The following is a 14083-nucleotide window of genomic DNA, read 5'->3' as shown; positions in this document are numbered from 1 at the left end:
TTAACGCACATCAAAAAAGTTTAATATTTTCACAAGTATCACATAACACTAGTACCGGAGCTACTAGTGTGCAAAGGAAAACGACTCTCTACCTTTGCAAAACCAGTCAGGCATGCAATTTTTCAGGTAGACGCACACTTAAAGCTGCAATGACTGTTTGTGACTCACATGTTACTTTACAACATTCACCCACAGTGCACCATAATGCATACTGAAATGTTATCGATAGGTAGGGCAATCCAGATCTTAGGGAGTGGAGCCAGGACAAAGGGGAGCAGCCTGCATGTTTCCGTCTACTCACTGCAGGAAAAGGCAGCAGGGAAAACCATGCAGACATCTCAAACCCATTTTTGATAGAAGAGCGGGAATTAAGGACTATTACGTGGTCTCCCCCTTTCCAGAAAGTCACGTGACTTGCAAATGTTATTCAACGTTTGCCTTCCTAACTGCTGCTCAATTTAAGTAATGCACCTGGTACGCAAATACAATAATGGCATCGACTCGACGGAGGACAGGATGCACCAAGTGTACATGATCTTTGTTGTTTCTTTAGTCCTTGGAATAAACTGGGTCTGATTTCTGGCTTTGCAGTTCGCTTAGTTTATGCACCCAGATCCTCAAAGGCAAGATCAAAATGAAACGCTCCTATTCCTTTCTGATGACTAACTCTAGCTCGGTGTTTGTGTTTCGAGTGGCTGCTGAACAGTAGTAAAGATGAAAGCTTTATGTGGAAGCAAATACCCATTTTAAGGCGAGAGACGGCAGTGTACACATCTGGGTGACAGTGCCCAGCTGCAGTTCGGTAGAGGGGCAGCCGCAGTGCTCTGATCCAGACTAACAACAAGAGATAGAAAATACTTTTAATAAGAGCTCTTGAACAGAAGAACACAGCACAGCCCGCCTAGGGACCATAAATCTACCGGTTTCCCAGGTCTGGAGATTTGGATTACCCCAATCGCCAGCCACTTGGTTTTACTGTTTAGGGACTTCTTGCCGAACCGTGACAGATTTTGCCCAGAAACACAACACTATTCACAGAAGCACGGGGGAATACCAGTGGAACCAGCTCTGTGGGACAGGGGCGTTTACTGTTACCGTGACAAAAGAGGCATCAAGGAAGCAAGTACGTCGCGTTGTCAAGTCCTGCTATAGAGTTATGTGCGTGCACAGTGCTGACACACCATAATGCTTCCACAATCGCTTTATACGAAACAACAGCAGGTAGATGTGCCGGAGGGAACTGTTGCTTCCCCTTCGCTAAAGCATCAACACCCCCGTCGGTGGTCAGTGTGCTGGCAGTGCGCCTAACAGGGATGCTGCAAAGAACACACTCGGGACGATGCAACGGCAGCTCCCAACGCACGTCACTCGGGGCAGTTTCGTCTCAGACAACAACTGATTTTTGACAGCTGCAGAAATTATAGACTGATTTTTCCATGACCTACAGATGGGGAAGGTACCAACAAGGTGAATAAGAAACATGCAGATTGGGGTCCAGAAACAGGAGATATTATTAACAGCACACATTCTATCTTGTATCCTATTTTTTATGTCATTAGTTGTATTTTTTTTCCCCGATAAAGCAGTGAGTTCTGGGTTTTTTTCACCAGTTCTGACTACGCAGTCGCTGCTTTATGGAAAGTGCTCACAAGACAGAATCGGGGCCGGGCTGCGGGGCTCAGTTCTGCTCGGCATCGCGCAGCCTGCATCCCACGGCCGTGATGAGCGCGGCCCCCTTCCCGCTGCCGTCCTCGGACAGCAGGAAGGTCACGTCGCAGTTGGGTGCCAGGTCTTTGACTGTTTGGTGCATAATCCTCGAAAAGCTGTGAAAGGAAACGATGGCAGTGGTGAGGGAGGTCCCGCAGCATCCGCGGAGCTGTGCTCCCCTTTGCAACGGGGAAAGAGCTAACGTGCTGGAAACTAGGGTGGATTTGAATGCCGGGAGCACTAACACAGCAAAGGGAGAGAAGAGAGCACGTACAGTCATCTCCTTCCCACCCATCTCCCTCCACACACACCAGAGAGGGGCACTGGTCCCCTCTGCTGCCACCGGCTCTTTCAGGTTCCTGTGCTCGCCTGCCATTGCTTCTCAGCAGCCAACTCCTCTGTGCGCTGAACAGAAACGCCTCCAAAGAAGCATGGGGCACTGCAGCACTGCTCTGTCAGTGCTTCTGCAGAGCCAAGAGACCCTTTCCTTGCTGAGCGGCTTCCCAACTTGCTCGGCAAGCCGCGTCCCCTTCAGTTTGTCACGGCCCCAACAACCCTCACCAAGTACTTGATCCTCTCTTTGCCCTTCAGAAAGCCCTGACCGCTCCTGATTCAGACCTTTCCTCTGGCTCTTATCCTTGCGAGACAGACCAGTATGGTGCACCGGGAGCGAGGATGCATAAGCAACGCACTCCAGATCGCAGGCAAACAAACGCTGAGGAGGTGAATACTCACTGTGGGTGCAGTTTGTACAGAGTCCCATCCACACCAACCGTTATCTCCAGGCGCTCTAATCCTCTGTTCTCCCTAATTTTATCTACAACCGCAGCCATTCCAGCACCGCACAACTGCGCCGCTCGCCTGGACACGGCGCCGCACACCGTCTTGACGATGATGCTGTCGTCGCAGGTGCTGTTGAGCCCCAGCTGCTGGAGGATGGCTCGCACCTGCAGCAAGGCCAGCCTGTCACTGCACAAGCAGAAGGGCACGGTGTTAAATTAATTGTGGGGTGCCACAAACCCCACTGCACCCCCCCACCAGGCAGCAGCCCCGCAAGAGAGCTCGGGGAGCGCAAATTCCTGCGCCACGTTGCAGCACTGGACAGGGCACGGGCAGCCAGGGAGACCCCGGCACAGCCCCCTTCTCTTCTCTAACCAAAGGGCATTCCAGGAAAATACTTCTAATGACCAGCTTGGGGTTTTCTACCCTATAGACTCAACAGACTCTGAGATTACTAAAATACAGAGTCTGGGCAATAAAGATACAAAAATATCCAGAGAAGATGTGCTCGTTCAGCTGTTGTTCGTTCAGTTCAACAAATTATAGGTAGATACACACAAGGGGCAACAGGAAAATGGCTTGATTTCCAAGCAAGCAAATAAAACGATACGGTACGGGAATCCTTGACAGTCCTTCCCGTGATTTAGCAGTGAGCATCACTATAAATTCAGGAAAAGCTGTAAAAAGTTGTTCTGCACATGCACAGGCTCTTGCTGAGACCAATCTCTTCTCTGGAGAGCCAAGCGACACTCTCCAGCTGTCCTCCCCTCCAGCAGCGCTACCAGATGAGCGCTACCGCATTACTTCACCCTGAACCTCCCCCACAGCCTTCTTACCTCTCGATCTGAGAAAGGAACTTGGTTTCAAAGATATGTCGGGTCTTCAGTGTCTCCGAAATCTGGCCTCTGAACAGGAACCCCCGTTTGGTGAAGTCGATCAAAATGTTGCGGACTATTTCCCCCAGGTACATCCCGCTGATCATCTTCTCGTACCTGCAACGACAGACAGCAGCAGGGCTCAGAGGGACGCTGCTCGCGGTTGCCACGGCGGCATCGCAGCTGCATTATCAGCCAGGTGTCCTGCCCGCACGCATTGGCGACATGGAATACACAACCCAATTTACACAGAATGGCCATTTACTGGAAAAGCTGGGCAAGAAAAAGCATGATGACTCAGTGGGAAGCCTTGCGAGCACCCCTACAAACAACCCATCCCTTCCTCCCTCCCACGGTCCCCAGCCAGGCTGTTGTCAATCACGGCTGGTATTTCTCCCAGATGAAGAAATTCAAGCCTGTTGCCGGAGGGCAGCACAGTGCCCACATCAAAGCCAAATTTGCCGTGCACCCCTCACGGAAACCGCAGGGAAAACTCGTCTCCACTGCACAAGCACAGCTGAGACCTTCCGCAGAAAAAGCTCCGTGGCTACATGAAGTAATGAGAACTAAACGCTTCTCCATGTATTTTAAAAAACGCATCCAGTGATGCATTTATTTCACCTCCTGAAGGTCCACACAGGGTTTTCTGCCCTGGATCTAGCAAAAGCCCAGCGCCATCCCCTGGAAGCCGGCCACACAGCCCATTTAATACCAGGACCTCTCTTGGGCTTGTACCCAGCAAGAGTCCTCCCTCCTGGGAGCCTGACTCTCTGGAGTAAATTATTCCCCTTGCTGTCTCCTCTACTGCCTTTGGCTGCGTCCTCCATGCCAATTCTGCGCCGCATCAGGGTCCATCAGTGTCACTCCCATCTCTAAAGAGCTTCCCAAAGGACCTGCCCACTTGTCTGCATCCCTCAGGTTTTCAGATGGATTTGCTCTAGCAATAAAATCATTTTAAAAGCTGCTGGCATCAAAGTATTGCTGCAGAGAAATGATGAAAACCTGTGCTCTGGGCACGCAGCAGTTCCAGCCCAGAGACCAAGAGCAAAAGAACGACGAGCCACTGCAACCCCTCAGCACAACACGGTGAGAAAAAAGGGTCTCTTGGTGATATCAAGAGGTTCTCACCAAAAAAACGCTGCAGTCCCATGGCAGCAAATAAGCTGCAAAACAAGCAGTGAGCAGGAAAAACACAGAAGAGGGAGATCCCGCAGGACAGCACAGCTGCAGCCATTTTTGACCCAACCTCTCCCTTCTCGAACCAGGAGAGACCCGGTTCTCTCTTAAAAGCATTTAAGGCAGCCTGGCTTGCGCTTTGCACGCCATCCATCCCGCAGTACCTTTGCTTTCCAGCATTTAGTGAATAGTCATCAACCGCTTTGTCATAAATCGTCCTGATATCGTCCAGGCATCCGTTATCTCCGAACGCTCCCCACTCCGTGTTCACGCACATCCGCCCCTGCTCGCCATCCACCATCTCTATGTTCCTCATCTCCTCCATGTAACAGGCGTTGCTGCCAGTTCCTGAAAAGAAAACACGGAGATTACTCTTTGTTTGGAACAAAACACTAGAACGAGGATGACAGCCCCAACAAAACCTTCTGAGGAGCTTGAATGTGCTTGTTTTGAATGATGAAGTCAAATCATCCTTTGAAACAAAATTCAGGGGGAAAACTGCTGAACTGAGAACCTCAGCAAGTCCTGAGGCACCAGGGAAAGAAATGCCCAGGGGTTTTACCAGCTAACTGCAGGGTATGTTTCAGTTCTTGCTTTGTTGGCTGTTGGTTTTGTTGTTGTTTGTTTGGGGTTTTTTCGGTGGTTGTTTGTCTGTTTGTTTGGGTTTTGTTGGTTGTTGGTTGGTTGGTTGGTTTGGGGGTTTTTGTGGTGCTTTGTTGCTGTTGTTTGTCTGTTTTTTCTGATCCAAATTGCTGAAACAGTTTCTCTGGCAGGAAGGTTACTTCATGTTTAAACGATGCCATGTCTGATTCCGCCTAAAGGGGATGCTCAGGAGCACGGCAATGACAAAGTGCTTCTTGTCCGCAGAGGCCTCAGGAACCACAGCTTTATTAGCAAACAGAGGCAGCTTTTGCTGCTGCCTGGGGCTAAAGCTTTCTTGAAGTTGCCCAGCAAACTCTCATTTAACTCTGCGTCACAGATTCTGCACCAATTATTAATATATCGGCAAGTCTGTTTTCCACTGCCATTTCTTCAGGGCACTATATCATTAGAGCCTGAGCAAAGATAAACTTTCCCGCAGTACTTCCCCGCTGCAGGAGAGCCGAGCCACAGGGGCACAGTCTGGGCTTGCAGACTCAGACCCAGCTTTGCAGGACCAAACCAGACCAACCCCAGTTGTGGACCATCAGCACTGGCCAGCCTCCCAACAACAAGTCTCATTGTCCAGAACGAGCTGCCTGAATACATGGGTATCTATTAAATATAGGCTGTTAGACTGACAGGCTTTTAGATGATCTCCTGTTGCCAGCCCATGAAAAGCAGAGACCTGGTCTCATCAACAGTGGTGAAGACACAGAAAACCTAGCTCTCCGGGGCAGGAGCGGCGGCACCGCGCGCAGACAGGACACCAGCAGGACCTGAACTCGCCTGTGCAAGAATGTTTTTCCTTGCCAAGCAACAGCAGGGAAATTCACCCACCTCCCTGCAACTGGGAGAGCAGGGCGACCGCCGGCTGCTCAGAAGCACCATCGGTCTGGCCAAGGCAGTTCAGGCAGAGGGAGCCGGCAGAGCCCCGGGGCTCTTGCTCTCGTTATGCCAGATGTACCCAGGCCACCCCGACCCCTGCTCCGCGCACAGACGCGCTGGCTGGGGAGCGATCAGGCAGCGCCGCAGCAGACGCTCCTCGAGGATGCTCGCAGCACCCAAGGACACGCCATCCTTGCTGCAGGGAGCCGCGTTCCTGCGAACGCAGCACCCACGGAGCTGCACAGACAAGGCTGCCCGCACGCGGGCACCGTGCTGACGCATCCCGGGCATTTCCAGCTGTCGGGGGAAGAAAGCAGCAGCGCTTTATTTTCCTACCAGCCACCTCGCAACTGAAAAACATCCCCAAAGCTTGCACAGGTGCTTCATCCCCTTCTCTCCCACTGAAAATCCGTTTCTCGGAGGAGCTTTGGGAACTGACGCTACCCTGTGCCAGAGGCACCCCAGGCACGGCATTTGCAGAGGCTCCGGTAGTGGGCTGTGGAATTATTCCAGCTGTCAGTCACTGCGCTTGGTCCATCAGAGCTTTCCATCACGTGCCTTTCGGGAACTGTGTTCATTCTGAAAGAACACATGCTCAAGCGAAGCCGTGGGCTACCCTGAACACCCGAGTGGGGAAAACTCCTACAGGACAGACTAACAGACACCCCGGAGCCGGTGAGACTACGCGAGCCCGTGTTTGCTCGCTTCCCAAGTACCTACCCAGCTACAACAGGCAGGGTTTGCTCAGCATTACAGGTTATGCTTATCTCAACTGATCACGCACAGAACTAAGCTGGCTGTTGAGTTTTGCTCTCAATTCCTTCAGGCAGCTTGTTTCCGAAGGGACAGCTTTTTGACCTGAAAATCTTTCACTCCCAGACACTCCACCTATATCTTCAGTTCGCCACAGGGATCTCTCCATGAGAATGCAGACACGTGTGTCTGTGTGCTGTTTAATACAAAAGTGCCAAGTAAAAAGCAGCTCTGACACATACCCACGATGAGTCCGATTTCACAGTTTGGGTCTTCATAAGCACAAGTCATCATTGTGCCCACCGTATCGTTCACCACGGCCACCACGTCCAAGTCAAACTCCTTTGGAAGAGAGAAACAACCTAGTGAGAACTCTGTGTCTGGGGAAAGCCCTCGCACCAAAGGGGACACTAAAGGACCACACACTGGAAAACAGACAACTGGAAGTACCAGCCTGATTTTACACACACACAAATAGGAACTACCAGGAGGCTCCTCACATGCTCTACATACAATTGACTGTCTTCAGAAGAAAGTCTATTCCTGGCTGTTCTCTTTGGTTTAGGTATTTTTAAGTACAGATCTTGTATCTAGGCACACGGCAGAGCGCTACTGCCATTCTGTATTACAACAGTGTGGTAGCAAATCCAGTAGCAAGAGTGTTTAAGATCCTTTCTTCACTTGCTGATGAAACTCTGCTAAAGCCAACGCTCTCCTCAGGCTGTTGTTCTTCCTTCCTAGAAAGACTCAGCTAAGCTGCTTGAGGCCTTTTCAAGAACAAGCGCTGGGGGGGGAAACTCGTCTGGGTGCGCCGAGGTGGGCTCCCCAGTCGCTCCGCTGACAGCGCCTGCCTTCTCCATGCTCCGGTGCAGTGAAAGTGCCACAGGGTTTGAAAGAAGCCTTGAAAGTTCTGCTAAATTTAGCAAGTTAGGCATCTCCGGGGAAAACACAAAACAAAACAAGCGGTGAAACAAAATCCCCGTGTGGCTGGTTTTGAGTGGCTGAAGTCTCCCGCTTCCCCCGCACACCCTGCGGACCATCCTGCGTGCAGTCGGGCCACACGCCAGGGCTGGGGCTGCGTCTGCACCTGCCCGTTTCCTCCAGGCACCCAAACCCAGCGAGAGGGACCCGGCGTGACCCAGGCGCTCAGCCGGGCCAGGGGAGGATGGAGAAGGAGGAGGAGAGAACGGAAACAAAACCAGAGGAAAAATAAATCACCTCTCTTCTTTTAATTCCTTCTCTAAGTAAATACACCACGTCTTCTCCCTCGCAGTCTGTAGCTTTAAAGCCTTTTGTCCAATTGAGAAGGATACCCTAAGAAAGAAAGAAAATAGGTTATCAAGTTTCCTACAGGTTGCCCCAAAAATCCTGCAGTCCCCTAAGGGATGATCGCTGAGCATTTCCATCTGATACCTCCTGCATTTGCTCACCTCCCAGCCCACAGAAGCAGAAATCACAACACTTCACAGAGGTGACCACAGGTTATCTATCGCACAGCGCAGCTCCGACCCCGCGGTCCCAGCAAACGGCCATGAATATTCATGGCCCGTCAGCACACAGACTCCTAGAAGGAGAAGGTTCTCCCACATTCACCACCACGGGTGCCACGTTCTGCTGAACAACCTGTCTCCTCTCTGTCACACCCCAAAGGCTCCTTGGCTTGACCCAGCCTCCTATCACCAGGAAGATGACAGCATTTGAATGCTGCTCCTAACATCACCGCCTATTTCCTCCTTCCTTATATATGAACATTCATCTTATTTTCACCAAGACTCAGAGGTTATTCTCTACACCTGACATTTCAAGTGCTTTAGTGTGAAGTTGAAAGGAGAGGCTCTATGAAAGTGAGTATCTCGTTATATATGTGGAAATTGCTTCTAAAACTACTAAATCAGACTTGGTCTCCAAATTCCAGAGCAACACAACAACAACAAAAGTGTGACAGAAACAACAAACTCAGAAAAGGGTGACAGAACATGCGTCTTTCTTCAAGAACAGCGCTAAGTAGACAGGAAACTGCTAACAGCTGCAGGGACGGAGCTGGCGGATGTGTGTGGCAGTGAAGGAGTTAAACATGAAAGCAAAGAGAAGAACAGGGACACTGCAGGTTACACAAAGCCGAGCGGGCCAAGAGCAGATCAGCCGGGGAACCGGAGCCGGCAGGACGGACGGACCCTGCTCACCGCTTGCAGAACCAATCCAGCTGACTTATACGACTGGAAAACACCATGGTGCCTTAAAAAAGGGATATTGCCACCATGGAAAATGTAACTGCTCCTGTCTGTCACAGCCATGGGTGAGCAGCATCTGCATCGCTGCCTTTAAAGGAACTATTTATAGGAGCAGCTGGTCAGGGTCAGAGCATGAACCCTCCCCTTGTACAACCTCCCTGTGTCACGTTGATGATGAAGAAATCAGGCCCAGCACAAGCACAAAAGCAGATTCAAAAGGTACTGAGGAACTTACGGCATCCAGACTGGTCTGCTTGCAAGGGAAGGAAAACGTGAAGCCGAGAGGAAGACGTGCGCCTTTTATGCCCATGTAATCCAGGAAGTCAGAAATGCAGGTAACGATGTGATCAAACAGCTTAAAAGAGAAAAGTCACGCATTTGAAGTCACGCGTGTCGCGTGCGCTTAAGAAGGTATTTAAAAAGTCGCAGTGCTGCAAAAGAGAAGCACAAATACCTCTTCTCCCGTTCCCTGCATCACCTCTATGGGGATGGCATAGATCTTGTTGTGCATCTCAACCGTTCTCCTCTTACCGCTGCGGATTTTCACCAGCAAAACTCTGAAGTTTGTCCCTCCAAGGTCGAGTGCCAGGAAGTCTCCGTTCTCTGTAAAACAATATCTGCGTGTATTTAAAGAACCGCAATCAAAATCTTTACAAGTGCTTTTCCCCAGAAAGCACTTTGACATAAAATCTCTTAGGAGCTCTCAGTTGGGAAGGTCTTCACCAAAGGAGGATTTTAGATGCTGCTCTGACTATTCTGGCCAGTTTTTTTGTGGTTTTGGGTTTGGTTTTGTTTAAAACCAAAGAGGACCCACACGACGGTTCCCTGAGGAAAAGCAGAAATTTGGCCAGCCACCCCGAAATGCACAAGCTCCCCAGGCTTCACAGACAGGGTTTGTGTTACGAGCCCAAAGCCCATCGTGGGAGCGCGTTTGGGGTGCCCCGCCGCCATGCCCGCACCCTCGCTCCAGCCCGGGCGCGCTGTACCTGTCCCGTCCGGCGTGCTGCGGACGAACGTGGGCAGCATCTTCACCTTGGCAGTCTCGTGAGTCTTCTTCTTCAGCCCCGCTTCCATCTCTGCCCTCATCCTCTTCTTCACCTGCAGCAGCTGCTCGTGGGTGAGCTTGAACTCGGCCAGTGTCTCGTCGATGAGCCGGTGCTGCTCCGCCAGCCGGTACGCCACTGCCGTCACCATGGCCGCTCCCTTCCCACTGCCGCTCTCCGACAGCAGGAACCGAACCTCCGAGTCGGGCACCAGGCGCCGGGTGGTTTTGTGCAAGCGCCGGGCGTACCTGCGGGGAGGGGAGGGGAGGGGAGGCTGCACGCTGGCTGCATCACCTTCCTCACGGCCCCCGGAACAGGATGGCGATGAGGGGACCAAGGACTCTCACTGTCACCAAGCGAGCTACAGCCCCGCTGCCAGGGGAGAACGTAGCACTTCCCTACAGCCTCTTTTCTCCCAAACTCCCCCAAAAAGCCAGCAACCAGCAAGGTGCAACATCAGAGCGTCATCCCCTGACCCCAGCGCTGCATGGGAGACACCTCCAGGCTCCAAGGCTGCCCCGGTCCCCTCCCTGAACCCGACGGTTTAGGTGGTGTGAGGAAACAAAATGGTTCAGAAACAGAAATCACCCGTGCATGTTATCTTAACACACCCTGGAAAAGCTGGTCGAAATATCACTCTTGGAAATCTGTTTGCCAAAATGTTGTGGTTTTCTTTAACTAAGGGTATCTTTTTTTTCCAACAGAATAATGAGAAACTGAAAACGAAATGTTAAACGTATTTCTCCTTTCAAAAGTCTCCTCATGAACAAGAAAGACTCTGCCCTCCCAGCCAGCTCCAGTGCCAAGGTGTTATAATATACCCTGCACGCTGTGCTTCTGTTCCCCTCGGCACCCACGGCCAAGTCCTACAGCCCAGGCTGGAACCTGACTTGTTATCACCAGGTATTATTTACTAAATAAAAGCATTTTACGGTGTGTGCAGAAACCACACCTGCACACCGTGCATCTCTTCATTTCTTTACGCAGAACTTGGAAACCCTTTCGCAGGCGCCACATCCACAGCAGAGGAGCTTGGCTCCTCTGATTTCTACATAAATCTGAACAGCTCTTTGATTTAAAATAGAACTTTCAATACGGGGAAAACAAGACAAAGACAGCTTTTAAAAGGCCATGGAAATATAAGCACCATTTTTTTTCCCCTGGTTTCCAAGTATTTCTTCAGAAAAGACTGAAAGAAATAGGGCTGGGCACAGTAATTTTCCAAACAACTAAGTTTACATGGAAAATGGAGGTGGAGGCGCATTACTGCAGGTCTCTCAACGCCCACCCATGGACACAAAGTGATATTTTGTAGTAAGAATTCTCCTTTCAAGAGGTCTATGGAGACCCCTTAAGGCAGGTACTCAAGCCACCACAGTTTTCAATGATATTGTGGTATCCAGTTACTCAGCTTTTGGGTTCTTTCTTTTGTGGTTTTGTTGCATTTCTTTGGTTGGTTGGTTGCTTTTTTAAATCTCACCCTAGTTCTTCAGTGTAAGACACCTCTCCTTTCCTCTGAGCTCCCCATATTCGAGACCAAACCCCTACGGCCGTGGTGCCTCATCTCACACCCAGACCGCTGCCGGGGTGACGTCTGGGGGCTCCAGGCTCAGCCCTTTGCAGAGCAGAGGCCAGGCAGGTGAAGTGACAAGGGCAGCAGGGGACTCACTGCGGGTGCATCTTGTAGAGGGAGCCATCGACCCCCACGGTGGTGCGGAGGCGGCCGACCCCTTTGTTATCGCGCAGCTGGTTGAGGATGGCGCCCAGCGTGGAGGCCACCAGGTTGGCCGAGCGGAAGGACACGATGGTGCAGACGTGCTGGACGGCGATGCAGTCCTCGTGGGACGGCTCCACCCCCAGGCGCGTCAGGATTTCTTTGGCTTTGTTCAAACCTTCTTTGCTCCTACAAAGAGAGAGGAGTAACGGGTGCTTCTCAGTGCGGGAGCTGTGAAGCGCAGGACTGAGTCACATCCAACCTGCCTGGAGTTTGAGAAAGGGGTTAGAAAGAACGTTTCTCAGGGAATTTGGACTGGGAAGCTCCGTGATGCTTGAAATAGAATGCTCTAAATATGCATTCATTCACAGACAGAAAACAACTTCCCATTAAAGCTTGGTGCACACATCCTTCCTACAAACCATGTACTTGCACGTCTAACAGCAGTGGACCCCACAACAGCTCCTCCTGTGCACCCCCAAGAAAGTTCACGGCTTCCAAGCACTTGTACAGAGCTGGAGGAACTAAATGCTTTTCCATCACCCTGATGCTTTAGACTGCGAACAGCTTCTCCTCTCTGCAGCAGGAAACACCTACCCCACAATTCAGGCTTGAGCATACAACTCATCCCACACTTGCTTCCTCATGTGTCTCAATAAATTAACCAAAAAACAAAACCCCGAGTGAGGTTGCCTAAGTGATTTCATCCTAACGGGTCTCTTTTCAGACTTTTCCAGCCTCGCTGAATTTCTGCTCTTGCCCTTCATTTTCCCACATTAACACCCTGACAGCAAAGGTTCTGGCAAAGCTTATCCACGTCAGAGCTCGCTTCCCAGACAAAAACACAAGAGTGTATCTTGTCATTATTAACTGCACCCCATCCATCTTCCTAAGGACTCTTGCGTCTCACTGGTGCCAGCTAGAAATCTGAAGCTGCACAGGAATGTGCCCTCTACTTACAACCAAAGTGCTCTTCAGGGAGTGGGGTGGGATTTCAGGGCAAATTCTGCTCTTAATAACTGCATTTTTCTCATTGTTGTTCAACATCAGATTGCTGCACCACACGGACCTCTGTGGTTAAGACGAATACACACATTTAACGGAAAGCTGTTCATATAAGATGGTCTGCAGGGCCAGGAGTAGAACAGGGCGCGTTGCAGAAGTCACAGGCTGTTCCCTTGGTGTTGAACTCAGAATCGTCAGTACATCTACACAGGTGCACCGAAATCAGCAGCACTTTGGGAAGAAAAGCCAGCCCAGCGACCACGGTATAAACTATCCCGGTGACGCAGATTTAAAAACGCAGGGGGAGAACCGGTCAGTACGGCCCAAGGGGGTGATGACACCAGAAGACACCAGCTGGCGCATAGCTCAGAGGTCACCACGCGGCGCCCGGCGCTGCCCACGAGACCGAACGCTCTGCCTTGTCACGCTTGTTTTCCTCCTGCCCAGCGGTCCCGGGGACATGGCGAGGAGCAACGCAAGTGTTAGGTGGGAGGCACTAAGCCAATTCGCCGCCGCGTTCAGCTGCAGTGCAGCAGGGGACAGGCAGCACTGCGCAGCGCCTGCAGCTGGACAGGCTGGTCGGCTAATACAGGCCCTCCCGAGAGAGAAAGGACGGAATCCCAGGGAGGATGGCGCAGGCTGCCTGCTGGGGATCCCGACGTGCTGGCTCTGCCGCTGGCTGTAGGGTGCCCACGGCAGAACATCTCCCACAAAGAGAAAGGAGATGCAGGAAATGAACGTTCAGAGCCACTGTGAAGCCCAGGCGGTGGCACAGGAGAGGTACTCACTTCTCTATGGCGGAAACGTGCTTCGTTTCAAACTTCCCTTTGGTGAGGAGCTCGGGGGTGATTCTCCCCTCAAAAAGCAGGCCCTCCTTGGCCATCTTCACCAGGATGAGCCTCACCAGCTCCCCCATGTACATCCCACTGACCATCTTCTCAAACCTGCAGAAGGGGACAGCAGCAGTCACGCCTGGTCCATGGGAAAACAAAGGAAGCAGAGCTCACAAATAACCGCCTCACTCACAGCTGCTTCCCAGGATTAAGGGATCCACGGTCAATCTCTCGATCAAACTCAGTCCTGATGTCTTCCAGGGAGCCATCATCTCCAAAGGCCCCCCACTCCGTGTTAATGCACATCCTGCCCTCGTCCCCTTCCACCAGGTCGATGTGCCGCATCTCCTCCATGTAGCAGGCGTTGGTGCCGGTGCCTTTAGAGAAAAACATATAAACATGAGGTGTTAACCAAGCGGGCCAGGCACAGGGAAAAGAG

General features: G+C 51.5%; 1 protein-coding gene across 2 annotated transcripts in view; it reads right to left on the bottom strand.

The window, feature by feature from the left end:
• The window catches only part of HK1 (hexokinase 1), a 33442-nt gene continuing 19359 nt past the window's right edge, over positions 1-14083 (bottom strand). For both annotated transcript variants that reach the window (XM_005512757.2, XM_065067966.1), the window contains exons 7-18: positions 13838-14021; positions 13600-13755; positions 11762-11995; positions 10036-10340; positions 9504-9652; positions 9285-9404; positions 8037-8132; positions 7061-7160; positions 4703-4886; positions 3324-3479; positions 2443-2676; positions 1-1823 (exon numbers count right to left, since the gene is read on the bottom strand). In XM_005512757.2, the coding sequence (XP_005512814.1) occupies positions 1679-1823; positions 2443-2676; positions 3324-3479; positions 4703-4886; positions 7061-7160; positions 8037-8132; positions 9285-9404; positions 9504-9652; positions 10036-10340; positions 11762-11995; positions 13600-13755; positions 13838-14021 (2063 nt within the window). In that variant the 3' untranslated portion in view covers positions 1-1678. The remainder of the gene's footprint in view (positions 1824-2442; positions 2677-3323; positions 3480-4702; positions 4887-7060; positions 7161-8036; positions 8133-9284; positions 9405-9503; positions 9653-10035; positions 10341-11761; positions 11996-13599; positions 13756-13837; positions 14022-14083) is intronic.

Source organism: Columba livia, chromosome 6 (genome assembly GCF_036013475.1).
Source record: "Columba livia isolate bColLiv1 breed racing homer chromosome 6, bColLiv1.pat.W.v2, whole genome shotgun sequence".
Classification (NCBI taxonomy): Eukaryota; Metazoa; Chordata; class Aves; order Columbiformes; family Columbidae; genus Columba; species Columba livia.
Note: the sequence above shows the minus strand (reverse complement) of the source record. Positions and strands in the feature narration are given on the sequence as shown.